The 23,299-nt window shown below is 39.2% G+C and overlaps 1 protein-coding gene across 1 annotated transcript in view; it reads right to left on the reverse strand.

Moving 5' to 3' along the window:
* The window catches only part of SEC24B (SEC24 homolog B, COPII coat complex component), a 100,169-nt gene extending 78,115 nt beyond the window's left edge, over positions 1-22,054 (reverse strand). The window contains 1 exon segment of the mRNA XM_030313279.1: positions 21,879-22,054. Within this exon segment, the coding sequence (XP_030169139.1) occupies positions 21,879-22,005 (127 nt within the window). The 5' untranslated portion in view covers positions 22,006-22,054.
* Between the last annotated feature and the right edge of the window lie 1,245 nt (positions 22,055-23,299).

Below are 23,299 nucleotides of genomic sequence, written 5' to 3' on the forward strand. Positions count from 1 at the left end.
GTTAAGCGTTGGTTAAGTGTCCGACTTTAGCTCAGGTCATGATCTCGCAGTCCATGGGTTAGAGCTCCACATCAGTCTGTGCTGACAGCTCAGAGCCTGGAGCCTGCTTCAGGTTCAATGTCTCCTCTTTTTCTGCCCCTCCCCTCCTCACGCTCTGTCTCTCTCTCTCTCTCTTGAAAAATAACATTCAAAAAAATTTTTTTCCCTTGGGTTACTGTTTCCCTTGGGTTACTGTTTTTTGACTTTGTTCATGGTGCCCTTTGCTATAGTTTCTCTATTATTATATAGTAAAATCTTTCTTTCATGCTTGATAAATTTTTAAGTCATACTTAATAGAGCCCCATTCTAATATTATAAAAATATATACCTGTGTTTTCCTCTACTACTTAAAAATTTTTTTTAATGTTTATTTATTTTTTGACAGAGAAAGAGACAGAGCATGAGCGGGAGAGGGGCAGAGAGAGGGATACACAGAATCTGAAGCAGGCTCCAGGCTCTGAGCTGTCAGCACAGAGCCCGAGGCGGGCTTGAACTCACAGACCTCGAGATCACGACCTAAGCTGAAGTCAAAGTTCAAGCGACTGAGCCACCCAGGCGTCCCTTCTCTAATACTTTTAATATTTCCATTGACATATATTCATATTTTTGATCACTACAGAATATATTTGTATCAATACCATTCAAATTAACATTAACCTCAGTATTACTTTTATTAATTTTTTTAAAATTTAAATCCAAGTTAGTTAACATTCAGCGCAGTAATTTCAGGAATAGAATTTAGTGATTCACCACTTACATATAAGTTTATATACTTATATATAAGTTTACATATAAGTTTATATATATACTTATATTATGTAAGTATATATATATAAGTATATACGTATATACTTACATATATAAGTATAAGTATTATATAAGTATATAAGTATTAAGTATATAAGTATATATATAAGTATATATAATATATATAAGTAATATAATATATAAGTATATATAAAATTACATATAGTTTTATTAATATTACAAGTATTATTAAACATATTACATTATGTGCCATTCACTGTCCTTTGAAGTAAACAGTTGTAATTATACCTACTTTACAAATTAGGCAAAAAGAAAAAACAAAAAAAAAGACTAAACTCTATACTGGTAAGGCATTATCAATCAAGAGAAGACCCACATCAGAGTGAGATAAGTCCGTTTAAATATCTATCCACTTAATAAATGATGTGGCTCATCTATCCTATAGGATCTGAAAACAGGGAAATAATCATCAGTATGTCCAAGCTATTCAAATGCCGTTCTTTTAAAGCTAACAGGAATGTTGTACATGCTAATGTTTACCAGAAGTGAACTACCTACTTCTGGTGAAAAAAGGAAACCTTTTTTACTTCTCAGCCCATCAAAGAAAGTTACTTACTTTGAGGGGATGTGAAGGTGTGAATAGCAAATTATATGTTGATGCTTACCAATCCTTATACAATATCAAGATCCAAATGTTATGAATATATGAAAAGTATGTGAAGATAATCTGGTTCAAATGATAAATGAATCAAGACTCCTTTGGAAGTAAAATGCTTCCTTTCAAATATTTTAAATCAATTTTCAAAAGATTACTTAAAAAAATAAATAAACATAAGATCAGCTTAAATGAAAAGAAAATGGTATCCAGGACAAGTAAAATATTTTTAAAAATTTTATCTTACTGTGACCTAACAAGAAACACATTTTCTTCTTTTACTTATTTATTTAGAGTGTGAGCACACATAAGTGGGGGGAAGAACTGGGCGGAGGGGGGGAAGAAGGAGAGAGAGAGAGAGAGAGGGAGAGAGAGGGAGAGAGAGGGAGAGAGAGGGAGAGAGAGGGGGAGAGGGGGAGAGAGAGGGAGGGAGGGAGGGGGAGGGAGGGAGAGGGAGAGGGAGAGGGAGAGGGAGAGGGAGAGGGAGAGAGAGAGAGAGAGAGAGAGAGAGAGAATCCCAAGCAGGCCTTACACTATCAATATCAACATGGAGCCGGATGTGGGGCTCTAAGTCATCAACTATGAAATCATGACCTTGAAATCAAGAGTTGGACGCTTAACCAACTGAGCCACCCAGGTGCCCTTTTTTAAAAACTTTATTTATTTACTTATTTTTTTTTGAGAGAGAGTATTTCTTCAAATTTATTTTTAAATGTTTTTATATTTTTGAGAGAGAGAAAGAGACAGAGCATGAGAAGGGGAGGGGCAGAGAGAGAAGGAGACACAGAATCTGAAGCAGGCTCCAGGCTCTGAGCTGCCTTGTCAGCACAGAGCCTGATACCCGACTTGAACTCATGAACAGCGAGATCATTACCTGAAGTCAGACGCTTAACTCACTGAGCCACCCAGGCGTTCCTCTTCAACTTTAAAATGTATTAGATAATTCTACTAACTGTAGTAGGATATAATACCAAAACTAATATTAAAGTTTAATTTCTTCTACACATACTAAAAACTGAACCTGACAAATATTACAAATACAGAGGTTACACACACCTATGCTCTTTTATTTTTAACAAAATCTGTAAATTATCGAAATTTCAGTAGTATTAGCATTTGCATTTGCCCATATTTCCTATAATTCCCTCAGCAATTGTGGCAGTTTTAAAACGTGGTCCCAAAATTCTTTGATACTGTTCTGATTAAAGGGTGAAATCTGTCTACTTCCTTTGAATTTGAGCAGGCTTTTAATAGCTTCCACCAATAAAGAATGGCAGAAGCGAAGCCTTGTGACTTCCCTGCTTGATCAGAGACAATTCAGTTTCTACATTGTTTGAAGGAACATGTGCATGTGGACCCCTGAGTAGCTAGCTGCGCAGGAAGTCCAGTTATTCCACAGCTGCCATGGTCTGGGGGAGTCAAACCACATGGAGAGGTCACATTTAGGCACCCAGGTTTGAACTCCCAAGTTTTTGAGTCATTCTAGCCCAGGTGCCAGACATGTGAATAAATGAGCCTTCCAGATCATTCTAAACTCCAGTCATCAAAACACCTTTGAGTCTTCCAAGCTGAGGCCCTAGATATCATAGAGCAGAGAAAAGCCATCCTGACTCTGCCCTGTGCAAATTCCTGATCAACAAAATCTGTGAGCATAATAAAATAGTTGTTTCAACTGTTAAGTTTTGGAATAATTTGTTATATAGCAATAGCAACTGACACAGCAACTAATTACTATTTTTAAAAATTCAGAATCCAGATTCTAAAACTGAACTACACCCAACTTTACTTAACATAAAAATGTACTACATTCTTAAAAGTCCAGACATCACAGTTTCCATAATTCTTACAAAAGAACATGTTATCTTTAAATCAGTTAAACATAATTATGTGTACATATGTACAGAATGCACTAAGTAGTCCTATTCCATTGGAAAAATAGTTCCTTTGTAGATAACATATTACTTGAGAGCTGTAAAGCTTATGTAAAATATAGAAAAAGAGTTGAATCAGGTACACTAGGAAAGAATGAAAAAAAAAACTAAGGGCTGAAAACTAGGTTTACTAGGAGAGGTAAAAACAACTGGAATCATAGACACATGTGACAGACCTGCATTACCCCATATGGTAGCCACTAGCGACACGTGGTTATCGAGTACTAGAACATAGCTAATCTGAATTGAAGGTGCTTTAAGTATAAAACACACACTCAGGGGCACGTGGGTGGTTCAGCTGGTTAAGCGTCCAATTTCAGCTCAGGTCATGATCTCACAGTTCTTGGATTCGAGCCCCACGTCGGGCTCTGTGCTCACAGCTCAGAACCTGGAGCCTGCTTCGGATTCTGTGTCTCCCTCTCTCTCTGCCCCATCCCTACTCATGCTCTGTCTCTCTCTGTCTTAAAAGTAAATAAAACATTAAAAAAAAAAAAAACCTTTGTAAAAAAAAAGTATAAAACACACAATTTTAAAGAAATGATATGAAAAAAGTAAGATAGCTCAGTAACTTTTAATTTTTTATCTTTTTAAAGTTTATTTTTTTGATAGAGTGAGTGCATGAGAGAGAGAAAGAGAAAGAGAAAGAGAGAGAGAGAGAGAGAGAGAGAGAGAGAGAGAAAATGAATGAATCCCAAGCAGGCTCCGTGCTGTCAGACCAGCTCAGGGCTGGATCTCATGAACTGTGAGATCATCCACCTGAGCAAGATTAAGAGCTGGATGCTTAACCAGCTAAGCCACTCAGGGTGCCCCTCTCAGTAACTTTTTAATACTAAACATGAACACATGTGAAAATAACAACCTTTTATATTGTGATAACTGGATAAACTGAAATTGATTGTACTTATTTCAGCTATTTTAATATGACTTCCAGAGAATTTAAAATTACATATGCAGATTGCATTAGACTCCTACTGAATACAACTATAAGACAGAAAAATACAAAGAGAAAAGGTGAATTAATGTCAGCATATGTGGAATGCTTTCAACCTAGGCCTAAATATTTATTTTTTAATGTTTTATTTATTTTTGAGACAGAGACAGAGCATGAGCAGGGGAGGGCAGAAAGACAGGGAGACACAGAATCTGAAGCAGGCTCCAGGCTCTGAGCTGTCAGCACAGAGCCCAACACGGGCTCGAACTCACGGACTGTGAGATCATGACCTGAGCTGAAGTCGGACGCTTACCTGACTGAGCCACCCAGGCGCCCCTAGGCCTAAACATTTAAATTGGACATCAGTAGAAATATTAATTACAAAAGTATTTTTAGGTACTACCAAATTTCATTAATGCTACTAATTAAAAAAAAAAACAGAGAAATAACTGGTTTTCTGGGATTATTTAGATGTGCATCTTTCTTTGTGAATTCAAAATGGTTCTGTAGCATATAAGAAAAGACTGCTGGTATTTTACAACTACTAAAATGGAGAGAGACAAAGGTTGTGGATGAAAGGATAAATTAGTTATATATGTAGATAGTCAAAATTCTGAAAAATAACTCTAAGAGTATTTTTCTTATTACAAATATGATATACAATAATTGCAAAAAGGAGTACAGAAAATTATCAAACAAAATATCATCCATTATCTTACTACCTGACATAACTGCTTTTAATATTCTGATGTATAACTACCCACTAATTTCTTTTAGGATATATCTAATTTAGTTAAGCAGAAGTAGAATTATAACATACATTTACATTATAACATACCATTATAACATACCATTACATAGATTCATAGAATCTATAAATCAGAATCTATATAATTACATAGAATTATAACATACCATTACATAGATTTACCATATTTTAATCACTTCTCTATTAATAGCCATTTAGGTTTTCCATATTTTAAAAATATTAAACAATATGATAATAAATATATTTGTAGGTTAAGTCTGTGTGTTCATTCATTTTACTCTTCTGAAAGTAATTTCCTATCAGTTACAATAGTTGGGCAAAGTCCCTAGTTAGCAGCCTAACTGTATAGACAGACACAGGAGAAACATTGAGATACCCAGTAAAAAACCCAGCAGAGACCAGAATCAAAGTTGTCCCAGAAGTTGAATTTAGCAGACAAAGGTTTTAAAGCAGCTACTGTAAATATGTTCAAAAGAAGGAAGAAAATATATTCAAAGAATTGAAAAAAAAATCAGTAACTGAACTGATAATATAAAATGAGAAAAAAAACTATTTTGAAAATGAAAATATTCAGAATAAAGCTGAAATAAATATACTAGATAGCCTCAACAGCATAGTGGAAGAAAGAATCAATGAATCTAAAGACTGGTCAATAAAGTGATCCAAATTTGAGGCACCTGGGTGGCTCAGTCAGCATACGTGACTCTTGATCTCGGGGTTGTGAGTTCAAGCCCCACATTGGGTGTAGAGCTTAGTTGAAACAAAATAGTAATAAATAAATAAAATGATGTAATTAAAAACAGAGAAAACATAAGAAAAGGAAAATTTAAGAAACCTGTGGAACAAGATGTAGCAGTCTAACATTTATGTAAACAATAAGGTTGAACAACGGCCTCCCAAAAGATATATCCACATCCTAATCCCCAGAATGTGTGAAAATGATCTTCTAGGAAAAAGAATAACTATTACATTTTATGACAAAAGACAAGATTAAGTTAAGAGTCTTGAGATTAAGTGGGTCCTAAACGCAACCACATGTAACTTTATAAGATGCACGTAAATAGAAGATATACACATTGAAGAAAAGGCAATGAGAAGGTAAAGCAGAGTGATGCAGCCACAAGGAACGTCAACTGTCAAACAAAAGTTAGAAGAGGCAAGAAAAAGATTCTCCCCTAGAGTCTACAGAGAGAATATGGCCTTGGCGACACCTTAACTTCAGACTTCCAGTCTCCAGGACCGGGAGAGAACAAATTTCTGTTTTAAACCACCCAGTTGGTAGGATTTTGTTACAGCAGACCTGGGAAACTTGTACAGTAAGGATATAGAACAGCAATTCTCAAAGTGTAGTACACAGAACCCTGGTAATACTGGAGACTCATGGGGGATCCATAGGTAGAAACTATGTTCATAAGAGTACTAAAATGGTATTTGCCTTCTTTGCTGTGTTGACATTTGTACTAATGGCACAGAAGCAATGATGGGTACCATACTGGCCCTGTGGCATAAAGTAAAGCAGTGGCACCAAGAAACTCTAGTAAGTACTGTATTCTTCATTACCATGCACTCATAGTAAAAAAATAAAAGCCATTCCCTTATTCAACAATGTTCAGGATTTACTAGATACTTTAAAAACGCAAAAAAAGGGGCGCCTGGGTGGCGCAGTCGGTTAAGCGTCCGACTTCAGCCAGGTCACGATCTCGCGGTCCGTGAGTTCGAGCCCCGCGTCAGGCTCTGGGCTGATGGCTCAGAGCCTGGAGCCTGTTTCCGATTCTGTGTCTCCCTCTCTCTCTGCCCCTCCCCCGTTCATGCTCTGTCTCTCTCTGTCCCAAAAATAAATAAACGTTGAAAAAAACGCAAAAAAAAAAAAAAAAAAAAAAAAAAGACAAAGAAATGGCATACAGATTGGAAAAGAAGAAATAAAACTATATTTGCAGAATGACAGGACTGTGTAGAAAAATCTGAAGAATCTTTAAAAAAGAAAGAAAATAAGTGAGTTTATCAAAGTCACAAGATACAAGGTCAACATGTAAGAGTCAAATGCACTCCTCAAAACAATAATGAACAAATAGGATTTAAAATTAAAATAAAAAACAAAACCAAGCATCTAAATGGCTCAGTCGGTTGAATGTCCAACTCTTGACTTTGGCTCAGGTCATGATATCCTGGTTTGTGGCACAGAATCAGGCTCTGTGCTGTCTGCGTGTATTCTCTCCCTCTCTCTCTGACCCTCCCCTGCTCAAGTACATGTGCATGCTCTCTCTCAAAATAAACAAATAAATACTATTTATAATATCACAAAGAAGTACTTAAAATATAAATCTAATAAAATATGTAAAGGATCTATATGCTGAAAATGACAAAACACTGATGAAAGAAATCAAGGATTTCTTTACATAAATGGAAGGACTAATATACCATGTTTGTGGGCTGGAAGACTTGCAATTAAGATATAAATTTTCTCAGTTTTTATCTTTAGGTTTGATGCAATGCCAATAAAAATACCAATAGTTTTTTAATAAATATCAACAAGCTGATTCTGAAATTTCTATGGAAAGGCAAAGGTACTAAAACACCAAAAAAACAAAAACTTTGAAAAAGAACATTTGGAGGACTCACATTACCCAATTTCAAGGGTTGCTTTATATGCTACAATAATCAAGAAAGTGTGGTACCCAGAGAAAGGATAGATACACAGAACATAATAAAAAATCTAGAAATAGAGCCACAAAAACATAAGCCAACAGATTTTTGACGAAAGATGTCAAGGCAATTCAATGAAGTAAAGATAATCTTTTCAACAAATGGTGCTGTCATAGTCCACCATTCAAAAAATGAACCTCAAAAAAAAAATGGAACCTCAACACGTCTAGGTCTCAAAACTTAAGTCAAAATGAATCACAGATCTAAATGTAAATTGAAAACTTCTAGGAGAAAATTTAGAATATATAGATAATATGAGATTAGCAATAAGTTCTTAACCTATGACACTAAAAACATCAGGAACAGAAAATATTGAGAAAAGAGACTTCATCAATTAAAAATTTTACTCTACAAAAGCACCAAGAGAATTAAGAAAGCTATGGATGAGGAGATAATATTTACAAATCACATGCCTAATAAAGCCTCATATCCAGAATTTATTAAGAATTCTTCAAATCCAACGGTAAGAAAACAGACAACCCAGCCAAAAAAAACTGGTAAAAGGTCTGAAATAATCACCAAAGAAGATATATGGATGGCAATAAACATTAAGCTGCTCATCATAAATCATTAGGGAAATGCAAATTAAACCACGAAATATCACTACATAGCCATTGTAATGACTAAAACAACAACAAAAAAATAAAAATATCAAATGTTGGGAAAGATGTGGTGCAAAAGGAACTCTCACTCATTGCTGGAGGGAACAGAAAATAGTACTATTTTGCCACCTTGGAAAACAGTTTGACAAGTCCTAGTAAAGTTAAATATATACAGCTGACCCTTGAACAATGCAGAGGTTAGGGGCATGAACTCCCTGTGCAGCTGAAAGTAAGGATAACTTTTGACTTCCCTAAAACTTAACTACTAATAGCCTACTATTGACTGGAGGTCTTACCGATAACATAAACAGTTGCTTAACACATGTTTATATGTTATACATACTATATACTGTATTCTTACAATGAAGTAAGGTATAGAAAACAAAGTGTTACTAAGAAAATCATAAGGAAGAGGTCACACTAAGAGTACTTTACTGTATTTATAGAAAAAATCTGCATAAGTGGATTCATGCAGTTCAATCCTGAGTTGTTCAGGGTCAACTGTAGTTACCATTCGACCCAGCAGTGCTACTCCCACACATTTACCTATGTGAGCAGAAAACCTGCGTTCACACAAAAACTAGTATATGAATGTTTACAGCAGCTTTATTCACAATCACCAAGAACTAGAAACAATCAAGATATTCAACAACAGAGGATGGTTAAACAATCCTAGTATACACATACCATAGAAAAGTACACAGCAATAAAAGGGAACAGACAACCGATTCATGCAACAGCAGAAATGAATGTAACTCAGTGAAAGAAACCAGACCCAAGAGACATATTTTATGGCTCTATTTATATGACATTCTGGAAAAGCAGAATGACAGAAATGTAGAACAGAGCAATGGTTGTCAGGGCTGGTGGAGGAAGAGATGACGATTACCAGGGGACTACATGAAGACATTTTTTATAGTAATGGAACTGTTCTCTATGATACTGCGGTGGTGGTAGATACCTGACTGCACGGATTTGCCAAAACTCATAGAGCTGTACACCACAAAGAACAAAAGCAAGTTTTACTATCTGCAAATTGTAAAACAACATCCAGAATGTCAAGATAATCTAGGACAGAATGAAGACTGTGACAGATCAGTCTAACTGCATTACATGTATGATAACCTGAGTGAAGGATACTTAGGTAATATATACACAGATGAATAGGCACTGATGTAATTATAGAGATGTTTACATACATAATTAAGTATATACATAAATATCTCCTAACTCTGTCTACTGAGAAAGCCTATAAGCAGTGACACCCCAGTAGCTATGAGCACCTCCAGGGCCCAGGTCTTGGTTTCTAAAAACCATGCCCCAACAAAAGGAACTAGGGCTCCTTGGACAAAGGACTGATTCCAGTGTTGGGATAGGGCAAGTGCAGAGTAGAGTACCTTGTAGTGTCAGAAAGTAAGGAAGCAGTCAAAAGACAAAAGGATGGAGGTAAAGGGACACTGGAGCCAACCTCAAAGAGTTCCCAGTGGCCAAAACTCAAAACAACTCGAGCAACAAATACAAATAATGATAGTTCTAGATTATAATCCAAAGAATAAAGTAAACATTCATGAGTCTATAATGATATAAATAAATGACTGCATACATTTTAAAATGGGAGAAAAGGGGTGTCTTCCTTACAGAAATAGTTCAAATAATAAACGTAGAATAAATGAGCAAAAGAGAAAATTACCATCAGAATTCCACAGTAAAAATCACTGCAGGTGCAAGCCACTGAGGAATGCTAAAATTAGTGGGCCAAACTTTAAGGAGAAACAGGAATCAAGTATTTCCCGAAGAATATTTGAATTACTGTGATGACTTCAGCATGTGCTCACAAATTATTTGATATACCTCACTGTAGGAGGTGGAGCTTAATTCTCAACTTACTTTCTGTTGAATGTGGGCTGGAGTTAAGTAACTCCTAACAAACAGAGTAGTGAAAAAAAATAATAATTTTGCAGTGGAAGAACCTGGCAGCCCCTGTTATAGACTAAATGCACACACACCCCCCCCAATACGTATGTTGAAGCTGTAACCCCAATTCGATGGTCGTAAAATGGGGTCTTTGGGAGGTAATTAGGTTTAGATTAGGTCACAATGGTAGGAAGGACTCTCATGATGGAATTAGTTTTCTTGCAAGAAGAAGAAATCCCTCTCTCTCCACATGCATGCAGAAAAGCCATGTAAGCACAACAGCAAGAAGAGGGTCTTCACCAGAACCCAACTATGCTAATCTCAGACTTCTGGATTAGTCGCCCTAATCTCAGACTTCTGGACTCCAACACTGTGAGAAAATAAATGGCTACGGTTTAAGCCACACAGTCTATGACATTTTGACTGGGCTAAGACATTCCTTCAATCAAGTGCCCAAGGTTAACATGACCAGTAATAAAACAAGTTGATATCATCTGATCCCTAATACAATGTGATAAGAAGGGCACTTCACCTCTGTGGTATTCTTTCTAAAAAGTCATAAATTATTTTTTTAAGTTTATTTACTTTTCAGAGAAAGCAAGAGGGAGAGAGAATGAGCAGAGGAGGGACAGAGAGAGAGTCCAAAGCTCTGGCGTTGTCAGCAAAGAGTCAGACACGGGCTTGAACTCACAACCATGAGATCATGATGTGAGCTGAAGTCAGATGCTTAACTGACTAAGCCACCACGTGCCCCAGTAAACTGACAGTCTTAAGAATTCACCCTCACTTAATCATGAGAAAGCATCAGCAAAGTGAGGAACTGTCTACAAAATAATTAACCAGTCCTGTCAAAGTCCTAAAAAACAAACAAAAAGGCTGAGAAACTGTCACAGATCAGAGGAGACTAAGGAGACATGACACTTAAAGCAGTATGATATCCTGAACTGTATTCAGGAACAGGAAAAAAAAAAAAAAACAGTGGGAAAATAGAAATAAAATCTATAGTTTTCAAAAAAATTTTTTAAAGTTTGTATTTTTGAGAGAGAGGGACAGAGCACACGTGAGGGAGGGGCAGAGAGAGGGAGACACAGATTTTGAAGCAGGCTCCAGGCTCTGAGCTGTCAGTACAGAACCCAACGTGGGGCTCGAACCCACAAACTGAGAGATCATGACCTGAGCCGATGTCGGATGCTTAACTGACTGAGCCACCCAGGCACTCCTAAGTAAAATCTATAGTTTAGCTAATATGGTATGTCAGCAATGTTAATTTTCTAGTTTTGATAAGGTACCACGGTTTGGAAGATGTTAAGACTTTAGAGGAAGCTGAGTGAAGAACACTGCATTCTGTACTATCTTTGCATCACTTCCACAAATCTAAAATTACTGCAAAATAAGTTTTTACAACATCAAAGGGAAAAAGTGCTGGAAATGACTTACTAAATTGACTGTATGACACTATTTTTTAGACAAATGACTGCACCATACAGAACCAGAGTGATTTTCCTAAAATCAAATCTGATTATGTTATTTCTTTGTTTAAAGCTTTCTAATTTTTTAAAATGTTTATTTATTGTGAAAGAGATGGGGAAGAAGGACAGAAAGAGAAGAAGCCAAGCAGGCTCTGTGCTGAAATCTGAGTCGAAATCAAGAGTCAGAGGCTTAATCGACAGAGCCACCAGGCCCCCCTCTTAATGGTTTTTCTTGCCATTAATAAAAAGTTCAAATCCTTTAATATGGTCTATAAGACAGTGGAAAGCACAGCAATCTCTCCCTGACCCCAAATGTCCATGACCTAATCACTGGAACATGTAAATACGACAGCTTATACGGCAAAAGGGAGCTGACATTACAGATTGTATTAGGACTGCTAATCATCTGACCTTAAAATAGGGAGAAAAGCTTCAATTATCCAGATGAGCTCAGTGTAATCACAAGAGTCCTTAAAATTAAAAGTACAAGAGGGAGGCAGAGGAGAGGCAGGGAGAAGTGACTACAGAAGACTCTTCAGAGATGAAGACAGATATTGCCAGCTCTGAAGGCAGACAGAGGGGACCATGAACCAAGGAATGTGGGCACCTCTAAAAGCAGGAAAAGGCAAATAAACGGATTCTCTCCCACAGTCTCTAGGAGGGAATTCAGCCCTACCGATCTTGATTTTAGCCTTGTTAGACTTTTAACCTACAGATGATGAATTCATGTTATTTTATGCTGCCAATTTGTGGTAATTTGTTGCAGCAGCAAAGAGAAAATGAATGCAAAGGCCCTGCACGACCTGACTGCTGCTCACTTCTACTTTATCACTCACCACTCCTTCTCACTGTGATTTTCAGCAGGTGTGCCTTAATATACCGCTATATTCAAAGCATTCACATGGGTCTACTGAGGTCTGGTCAATAAAGAAAATGAAATTTTGCTACACTAAAGGTGCCTATCATTATGTTGAAGTGATACAGAATGATGACCTGGTAGAGAGCAAAGCCAGAGCACAACATAAGGAAAGACTGTGCTAGAGCTTTGCTTCAAAAGGCCATCGAAGAGGTTGGTTAGAGCAGAATATAGGTACACTGCCTTCCTTGTAAAGGGGATCAAATAAATATGTGATATTTTTCTGAAATTTGCTTTTTTCTAATAAAAATTTTTTAATGTTTATTTCTGAGAGTGAGAGAGACAGAGTGAGAGTGGGGGAGGGTCAGAGAGAAAGGGAGACAAAGAATCCAAAGGAAGCTGGGGGCTCTGAGCTGTCAGCACAGAGCCCCGAACAGGGCTCAAACTTACAAACTGTGAGATCATTACCTGAGCCGAAGTCCAACACTTAACCAACCTAGATGCCCCTGCTTTTTTTAAATTAGAAGTGTCCAAAGTTTAATTTCTTCAAGAATGCCACCAACTAAAACTTTAGCACTAAGGTAGCCATGAGTATGAAAAGGTCAAGAATCACTGATCCATACACACGTTGACAATACTAAATTTTTCTCAAGCCATGCTTGCTCATCTCTGACCCTTCACACAGGCTCTTCCCTCCACCTGGAACCATCAAAAATCCTCTCTTACCCCTTCATCTGACCAACTCTAATTCTTCGGATCTCAGTTCAACTCTTCCTCCAGAAAACATCTGCTAACCCTGCAAGTGAATGCCTACTTAATGGTGCATCTACAGCATCTTGGACCACAATGACAGCACTTTTCACATGGTACTGTAATTGTCTAACTGTAAACTCTCTAAGTGAAAAATTTGAGTCTAGTTGGGTCCCAGCTCTATCATATTCCTAAAGTTAGCATAATGCCTGGCTCATGGAAATCATTCCTACATTTTGGGGAAAAAATTAAGCCTAGTAAATAATCATCAAACACTTCTGTATCAGACATTTCTCTCATCACAATGTATCAAGAAGGACGGCGTAAATAAAGAGAAAGAACACAAAACTTTAAGAGCTTTCGCTACATAAAGCAAATTATACTCTAGTACAAGAACAAATGCATGTATCTAAGTTTTTTGATCTATATTATATATAGATCTATATTATAGATAATATAGCTATATTAGTTCAAATGGAAGAACAGCCTTTGAAACGAAAGGAAAGTAATAATATACAGTATTTAATTACATCTAAGGTGTTTTGATACTGCTGCTTTTTACACTCACCAGGTGCATTAGCTTCTACTGCTATTGTAATGAATTACCACAAACTGGCTTAAAACACCACAAATTTATTATTTTACAGTTCTAGAGGTCAGAAGTCCAAAATCAGTTCACTGGGCTAAGGTCAAAGGATCATGGGCAGACATGGTTCCTTCTGAGGCTCCAAGAAGGGAATCCATTTCCTTGCCTTTTTCAGCTTCTAGTGGCCACCTGCATTCCTTGGCTTATGGCCCTTTCTTCCATCTTCAAAGCACACTACTCCCACCTCTAGATGCTGACTCCTCCAGGTCCCCTCTAATCAGATGTTGTGATTATATCAGGCCCACTCAGATCCAAGATAATATCCCCAACTCTTAATCACAGCTGCAAAGGTTCAAAAATCAGGACGGAAACATACTAGGGGGCCATTATTCAGCTCACTGCATCAGCTGTTAATGGCAGGTTTTCACGCAACTATATCATGACTTCTATCACTTCAGTAAAACAAATTTTAAAATTCCACCAATTCTAAGATGCCCCCCAAATTCAGAGATAAAAATGTGAAACAAAAGTGTCTTAGAACCAATGAAATAAAATAATTTTACTACATCCACCAAATAACCTAACACAGTGACTCACAACAAACAAAAGAGCATCAACAAATAAATCACTGAAAACAGGGAAGTTCAGGTTACATACAATCTCTGAAAAGTTTCTACATTCTTAGCCTCAAGTGAGGTATGTCTGTATAAAAGAAGAACATATATTCTAACACATTATCTACTCACTGGTACCAATCTGACCTGAGAAGTAAACAAAACATTTTTAAGAAATCGTCTATATACCTTTTTTAAATTTTAGTTTCTTATTTATTTTGAGAGAATGTGAGCAGGGGAGGGGCACAGAGAGAGAGAGAGAGAGAGAGAGAGAGAGAGAGAGAATCCCAAGCAGGTTCTGCACTGTCAGTGCAGAGCATGATGCAGGACTCAAACTCACAAACTGTGAGATCATGACCAAGAGCCAAAACCAAGAGTTGGACACTTAACTGCCTGAGCCACCCAGGCGCCCCAGTCTATATACCTTTTAATGGAGCTGCTCAGCTGGTCAACCTGACTGATATCATCATATACCAGTTAGATACAGTCTCTGGTTTTCTCTTTTAAAGGTTTTATTTTTAAATAATCTCTACACCAAACCTGGGGCTCGAACTCACAACCCTGAGATCAAGAGTCTTATGATCCACCAACTGAGCCAGCCAGGCGCCCTAGTCTTTGATTTTCTATAAGCATCTATGCTCTCCTTGGCAAGACTACATCATCACAAGATAAATAAAATTTTAAAGATTTTATTTTTAAGTAATCTCTACACCAAACCTGGGGTGCAAATTTACAACCCTGAGATCAAGAGTCTCATGTTTCACTAACTGGGCCAGCCAGGCGCTCCTGGCCTCTGGTTTTCCATAAGCATCTACGTCCTTCTTGGCAAGACTAAACTATCACAAGATCTATCCAGATGATACATCTGCCTCAGGGACATAATCTCCTTCCAGACACTAGATTCCCACCAAAGGAAAATTGATTCTATTCTTGCTGTAAGCAAACCAGACACAAGAATCCAAATTTACAAGGTAAATATTTTACGGATGTCTAGTCACTATACAAAAAAATTAATCATAAGCTCTCTTTAAATAAATGAGTTTTCTCATCCTCTTCCTTGCCAAAAAAGTAACGTTTTAAATATCGAGAGTCTTTGTTTCATTAGTCTTTTCCTGAATCAAATTTCAATATATTTTAGAAGTCAGATTCAAGTTTTTCATTATCTTATAAACAATATCAAGGTCAGCAAAATATAAGCTCCTCTATCTGATAAAGATACATTCATACTAACGTGAGGGGCACAATCAGATATAAGGATATAAGAACATCATTTATCCATCACCAAACTACCAAGAAATAGGTCAATATTCAGCCACTCATGCATTTTAACCATTCTTATTAAAATATTATAGTACTTCTGAACCAGTTGGTAAATAGTCACACAGCCCCGACCCTGCTTCCCTGTTGTATCCCACAATGCTGTTTCCTTGCCCCAGACCTTCAAGACCTCATGAACACCATCCTGCTCTAGCATCAAGGCTAGTATCCATTCCATCGTCAGTGTATGTAGCACTGATTGTTAAATATTTTGAATATATGATTCCTGACAATAGAGTATCAATAATGTTGCTAAAATAAAAATTTTTTAGAAACATAAAAAACATAAAGACACACACACCCCTACAGAAATCTGCAATTAGAAACCCCAGTGATTTAGAAAATGAGTAATTCCAATCACATCTGTATACCCTGGTTTACTCTTTTCTAATGGAAGGCTAATAGCTACAAAAGTAATTGACCCAGTCACTGCTGGCTGACAGTCTACACAGACATGGCCTATGTAACCATTTGGATGAAATCTTACTGCATTAAGTACATCAGTTCCCCTCTTTGGCTGCCACAATAATGAGTACTAAGAGTAAAGGGACCAAAAGAAAACCAATACCAGTTGAGAACCTACTCTATGCCAGGCACATTACTTTTCTCTACATCATCTTATATAATTCTCACAACAATCCTGTGAAGTGTCACTATTGTCACTTTACAGACAAATGGGGATATGAAAGGTCACTAATGTATACAGATTCAAACAGTTGATAAATAGTGAAGAAGCTAGGCATTGCAGGTTCCAAAGCTCATTTCACAATACCTGTTTCTCAGAAATACTGAGAAAAACAAGCAAGTTCAGACTTGGCCATTCGCTTGGCTAGGCGAAGCATTTTACAACTCCCTCTAGCCTCCCTATTTCCTCTTGCTTTTCCTCAGTTCCTATCACAAGCAGCTTTCAGCACCAATTAAATCCACCTTCCTGCAGCCAGCTAGCTGAGGTAGATGGCCTATTAAAGGAAACCTTTCAAGAGTAGATCTGTTGGAGGAAAGAAGGCCTGGCTGAGCAGTGTAAGAAAATAATAAAAAGACTGAAACAGTGATTGAGCCTTAAGAGAGAGCTGACCATACACAGATCCTTTCAGGGGTCAGTCTTCAAAAATAATAATGAATATGAAGCCAAGTTCACTTACTCAGTTGAGTGCCTACTGCAGAATATGATGAGGAAAACTCATACAGTCTCTGCCATCCAAAGAATTTATATCCTGGTGTTCTGAAGGAAACGGAATGAAGGGGACTCTCATTTGCTAAATATCTCATTTTGCTAAGCACCAGGTACTTTAAAAATAGTAACTCATTTAATAAAACTCTCTCTACAACTCTAGAAGAAAGGTATTATTATCCCCTGAAACTCAGAGATGTTAAGTAATTATCTCTACAAAACCCTGAGCTGTATCAAAGCCAACGACTTTTTACTAGCCCACACCTTCTGCAATTCTGAGTATGCTTAGCCTACTGGAAAGAGTGGCTTTCCCAGGGCTGAATATAACATGATTTGCTCTAACGTGCAGTGCTAACATGAGGGTCTCATTTCTAGGAAAGTCCATTGAAGACTGGCTCAAAAATCTGTTCTATTTCAATGTTTTTAAGGATCTAATACTTCAGGGTTTACAGATAATTAGAAAGATGAAGTTAGCTCAAATGCTATAATCAGTGGCAATGAATGTGGTTTACAAAAATCATTACAGATATAATCTCAGAAACCTGAGAGGAGGGACTGCAGTGGGAATGAAAAGACACTGCAAATAATTAATGCAATACATACAGCAACGAAAAATAAAATTTAAACCCACATAAAAGACACCTGTTTATATAAGGAATAATTTTTAAGATCCTTATCTATTAATCAGTTTAGAAAGAAATTATGTATCCAGATGGTTACATTGTGCCATACCAATATCTTTACCAGAGGACCTGATGTTTCTGCTGAGCTATAAAGAGTAGAAACCTGAGACACAGATGCTGCTCTGATCAAAAAGAACTTTCTTCAGACACACTAGGGAGCTTTATATCATTTTAAATTTTGCATGTGCTCTCAAAGTTGAAGGGTTTCCTATAACTGACCAGATAGTACTGCTGAGTGAACGGTATGCTTATGCCATTATGGAGTCCAATAATTCCCATTACTATCTCCTCTTTCTCACATTATTAGCAATTGAAATGATAAAACTGCCAGCAGTATCATTCCTAATAAAGGCATATGGAAGAAAGAAAACACATTTTCATTTGAAAATGAGCACCATTTGCTTCCCCAAAGTAGAACTAGACAGCAGTGGTTTACTCTTAAATCTGGGTGCCTGCCCTCAAAAAAAACTTTTGAATTACCCCTTTCAATGTAGGTCAGTTGGGAGAAATTTTGAAGTTACCCCATCATTATTGCCAGGATTATTATTTCACCCAGTCTTTCAGGTTTTGAGGACTAGACTTTGGAAAGACTCTGAAAAGGCAGAGTAAAAGTTGAAAAATATTCAACTAACACCTCATATGGAAATACAAATAATTCTAAAAGCCTATATGCTGATCAGTGAAAAACTGAAGTACAGAAATCCAAGTCCACAAAAGGAAGTGTAAGACAAGTATGTCACAAGCTCAAGTCGAACTATTATATTCAAGTTAAGTGGGAAAGAGCATGTGAACAGTTAAACCCAGAAAGCAAAAGTGATAGACTCAGTTTTCTGCCTATTTCCTACCCTTTCAAAAAAAAAAAAAGTCTCTGAAAAAGAAACTTTTTACAGTCTCTTTCAACGTTTATTTTTTTATTTTTATTTTTATTTTTTTTTTGGGACAGAGAGAGACAGAGCATGAACAGGGGAGGGGCAGAGAGAGAGGGAGACACAGAATCGGAAACAGGCTCCAGGCTCCGAGCCATCAGCCCAGCGCCCGACGCGGGGCTCGAACTCACGGACCGCGAGATCGTGACCTGGCTGAAGTCGGACGCTTAACCGACTGCGCCACCCAGGCGCCCCTACAGTCTCTTAATAGAAAGAGAACTGGACTTGGAATTAGGAAGACTGAATTGGAGTTGATTTAACTAATGTTTACTGAATACCCATTATTTGTTCCAGGGCCTGAATATATACAGCAGTGATGAGGGAGACAAAACTGCTACCCTCAGCAAGTTTACACAGGAATTGGTGAAAAACATACCCACTTAACCCTTCCAGATCTCAATTTCCTCTGTACAATTAGGGAAGTGGACTAGGTGTTGTTCAGGCTGCACTCCAAAAACATCTCAATATCCACCTCTATTTTAATCCTAACGGCTCTGCTTTTGTCTGATTTTTCCATCAGTGGTCTATCCACTATTTCCTTCAGAGCAATAAATATGTTTTTTAAAAAGGTTGGATAACCACTAAATAAGTGATCTATAGATAACATTCCAGTTTAACAATTCTGTCTCCTGTAATGTTCTATCCTCATACTTCTGACATGTTTCTTTTTCATCATGCCTGGAATTCCATACAGACAAATTAAAAGGAAAACTATTTCATGTAGGGCTAAAGAATGAACCAAAACCCCAAAGGATTGCTTAATCTTTATCTACAAATGCCAAAACAATGTAGCAAAAATTGTTTTTTTCTAAGATTAGCAAAAAAAGACAAAAACAGATTTGATGTTGCTACTTCTCTACTTAAGCTACTTCCTTCCACCAAAACAACAAAAAATTGACTGTAGTTTTTTATTTTACTTTATTTTTTTGAAGTATAATGGACACATGCTCTATTAGTTTCCGGTAGACTAAAAGAATGATTCAGTATTTGTATAAACTGCAAAATGATCACTACAATAAGTGGTTAACATCTGTCACCATACATAGTTACAGATTTTCTTTTCTTGTGATGAGAACTATTACCATTTCCTCTCTTAGCCTAGTTTTTTATCTTAATTTCCAAATTCTTTGGCAATGATACTCAAGGCCTTTCTGCAACCTGACCCCTTTTTAAGTATCCTTTTCAGCTTCAATGCTTTGGGTTCTCCCTATTACCCAGCACACTTCTTGTCTCTTGACAGCTTCTCTTCTAAACATGCCGTGCACTTCCACAATTTGAGACTTTTGTCCATGCTGTAACCTCTGACTCAAGACAGTCTTGCCTTCCTATCGATACCTGTCAAATCCCTCAAGGTCACCACCAAGTCGAATGTCACCAAAATACAGGTGAATTTAGGACAAAGGCAGTGATTCACTTTCCACTACGCTAATCTTGAGTACCCAAGTATTAAACATTCCACAAATGCTTTAATGAATTATGTTAAATGGTAGAAACAAAGCATCATCCGTATCTGGCTTCTAACGTTCTTACTACACTCATTACAATTGATATTCTGGCATTTCTTGAGCATTCACAAAACTTATAAGGCTAAGATCAATATCTCCCACTTTAAAAATCATTCACTAACACAGTAATGATGTTACACAGAATCAAGAAAAGGCAATCCTTGGATCACTGTTAAACATGGGTTTACAATATTCTAAAACACTTGGGATCTCTTCTTAAATGGCCATGTGCTAGTTCCTTCACACACAAAACTGTTCAAAAACAAAACAAAAACAACAATTTATATTAAGTTCACAAGAAAAAAACTGCTCACAAATATCTTTATGTACGTTCAGGACAGGAACACAAAACTACAACAATGTTCACATTCAAACCCACGACAGCAAACAATGACCATTGGAAGCATATAATATTGCCAAGTATGGTTGATCCAAAGGATACTAAGCCTAAGACATCAACCACTGATTGTCAGGATACACGGTAATCTTCATGTTAGAAAAGCATAAGCTGTAAAAACTAGATATTGGCTGAACTGACATAACCCAATGAATTTTCATTAGCAAATTGTACGAAACAGGTCCATCCAAAAGTCGTTTGTACTAGTGTATTAGTACAGTGTACTAGTGTAGTTTTGTTCTCTTATGAACACAGGGCACTTTTTCTGAAGTATTCCATTACTTCCAAGAGTTCTCATCTAAAATACTATCAAGTCTATAACATGAGTTCCTCCTACCGTGGCTCCATCCACAAACATTCAAATCTCAAGATTAGGTAATGAATACCCCAGAAACGATTATTTTTCACTTGAATCTCCTGCATACTAAAAGCCTACGACCTTAGCATGAAAGCGGCTTTCAAGTTGCACAGGCTGCTGCCTGTACGAAGGCCTTTCTTTCCTCAAAGCAGGGCCAACTCTGGCACGCTTTATTTCTGAAAGTGAAGCTGAGGGAAAAAAGCCACCCAGATCTAAAGGTATTCGTTTAAATCCGTTTGACACCTGCTCCCTTTACAACGCGACAAGCAAACCCCAAACGCTAGAGCAGCAGCCGCAGCGGCAATGACAGATCCTGAGGCCAAATTGGGTCAGGGTTACGGTTACTCTTATGTTGCATATTTACACCCTTTTGTCTACAAACTTGCGCGCTAACTTAAGTTCCCTACAAGGCAGCGGGCTCGCTGGGCCGCAGAAATCAAAGCAATTTTCCTGACTCGGGAAGGGCACAATCCATGCAGTTCCATGGCTACACCAGTTTTCTCCAGACCACGCACTCTGCGGCCTCGGCTTTTCGCCGGAGAAAGGGTCGCTCCGGGCAACTCGCCTGCGCTCAGGCTGGATATGAGGGTTTTTAAACTGCACCTGGGCCCCTCCTTTTCCACCGTCCCCACTAACCCCGGCCGCTTTCCGGCCTAGGGTCACATTACGTAAACAGCCCCAGCCCCAGCTTTCCCAGGTCGGCCCCCGCCCCCGCGCCAGGGCGCCCCTCCCCCCCCTCCGTACCACGCGTTCCCCCCCCAAAGTCCGCCCCCCACGCGGCCTCCGCCCGCGGCCTCGGCTCAGCGCCCCAACCCGCCTCTGCCCCCGCCCCGACGCCCCCCACGGCCCAGCCCGGTCCAGCCCGCCCCGAGTAGCCGCCCAGGCTGCCCCGCCGGCGCTAGGCCCCGCGCTCCGCAGGGGCCGCCCGCCTCACCGTTCTGCTGGTGCGGCGCCGGGCCCAGGCCGGCGGGCGCGGCGGCTCCTGAGGCTGCGGCTCCTCCAAGCTTGGGCGGGATTCGGGCGCTGGCGGCCGGATGAGGGGATTCGGCGGGGGCCGACATGACGGCGCTGCTGGCGGCGGCGGCTCCGCTTCAGGGAGGTGGGCGGAGGGAAGGGAAGGCGGGGCCGGAGAGGCGAAAGGAAGAGGAAGGAACGCGCCTGGCGTCACCGAGGGAGTCGCCCGGGACCGCGGCCGGGTGTCGGCACTCCACCGGGGAGACCCGCTCTGCGGACGCAGGTGCCGGGCCCCTGGCCCGCCTCGTCGGGCCGTGCTGCGCGCCCCAAACCCTGAGTGCGGGGCTCCCGACTCGGGTGGCTCCCCGCACCGAGGCCTTGGGCCGCCGACGCAACGCCCCCTGCAGGTCGAAGCCCGGCAAGCTCAGGCTCGAGGCGGGGTCCGGGGCCGCGGCCTCCCCGCCAGCCTGGCGACTAAACTGCTCCGGCACCGGCGGAGCCCCGGTCGCTTTGAGAGGGAAGGGATGGGCCCCGGTAGGACTCCCATCTGTGCGGAGGCTGCGCGCGCGGCGAGCCTGGCCCCGCGGGGTTGGGAGGGGGATCCGCGCCGCACCCTAGCCTCGGGGTGACATCCGGAGCTCAGGGCCACGCCGCACTGGCCTGACCCCACCCACCCTTCCTCCTGAACGGGAACCCTGGATTCACTTTCGGTTTTTCATCTTGAAATTTTCCCTCTCAATGTTAATTCTAAAGGAAATACGGCATTCAGGGTCCCTGTCTGTAGGAAATTGTAATCCTCAGCAAAGGAAGAGGAAACATTTCTCTTTGATAAACACAAGGATCGAAATAAGTGCGTTATTCTAAACTTTTCCCACTAACTTAAATCTATGGAAGGGGAAGGAGGAAATAGAGCAAGAGAAACTGGAAGACAAACTTTTATCTTCCTCATTTTTGCCAAGAGTTGCATCATTCTGTTGATGTTTAGATGAGAAGCTATAGCATCCAAAGCAGAAACTCCGCCTGCATTATATACCTTGAAATCTTTGAATCCCTGGCCTATGCCAGCAGGCTAACTGGCAAGCAAATCTTGGACTTTATTACCCAAGTCATTTTTCCATCTTAGAACCCTTAGTGTGCTACCATCTTTATTAGAAATGAAATTGCTCAAGGGCACCTGATGGTTAAGCCCTCGGTGGGTTAAGCCTCTGACTCTTGATTTATGCCCAGGTCGTGATCTCAAGGTTCCTGAGATCTAGCCCTGGGGTAGCCTGCTGGGGATTATCTCTCTCTCTCTCTCTCTCTCTCTCTCTCTCTCTCTCTCCCCCCCCCCTCCCCCACTCGTGCTTTCTCTCTCTCTCAAAATAAATAACAATTAAAAAAAGTGAAATTGTTCAGAAACAT

Source organism: Lynx canadensis, chromosome B1 (assembly GCF_007474595.2).
Source record: "Lynx canadensis isolate LIC74 chromosome B1, mLynCan4.pri.v2, whole genome shotgun sequence".
Lineage (NCBI taxonomy): Eukaryota > Metazoa > Chordata > Mammalia > Carnivora > Felidae > Lynx > Lynx canadensis.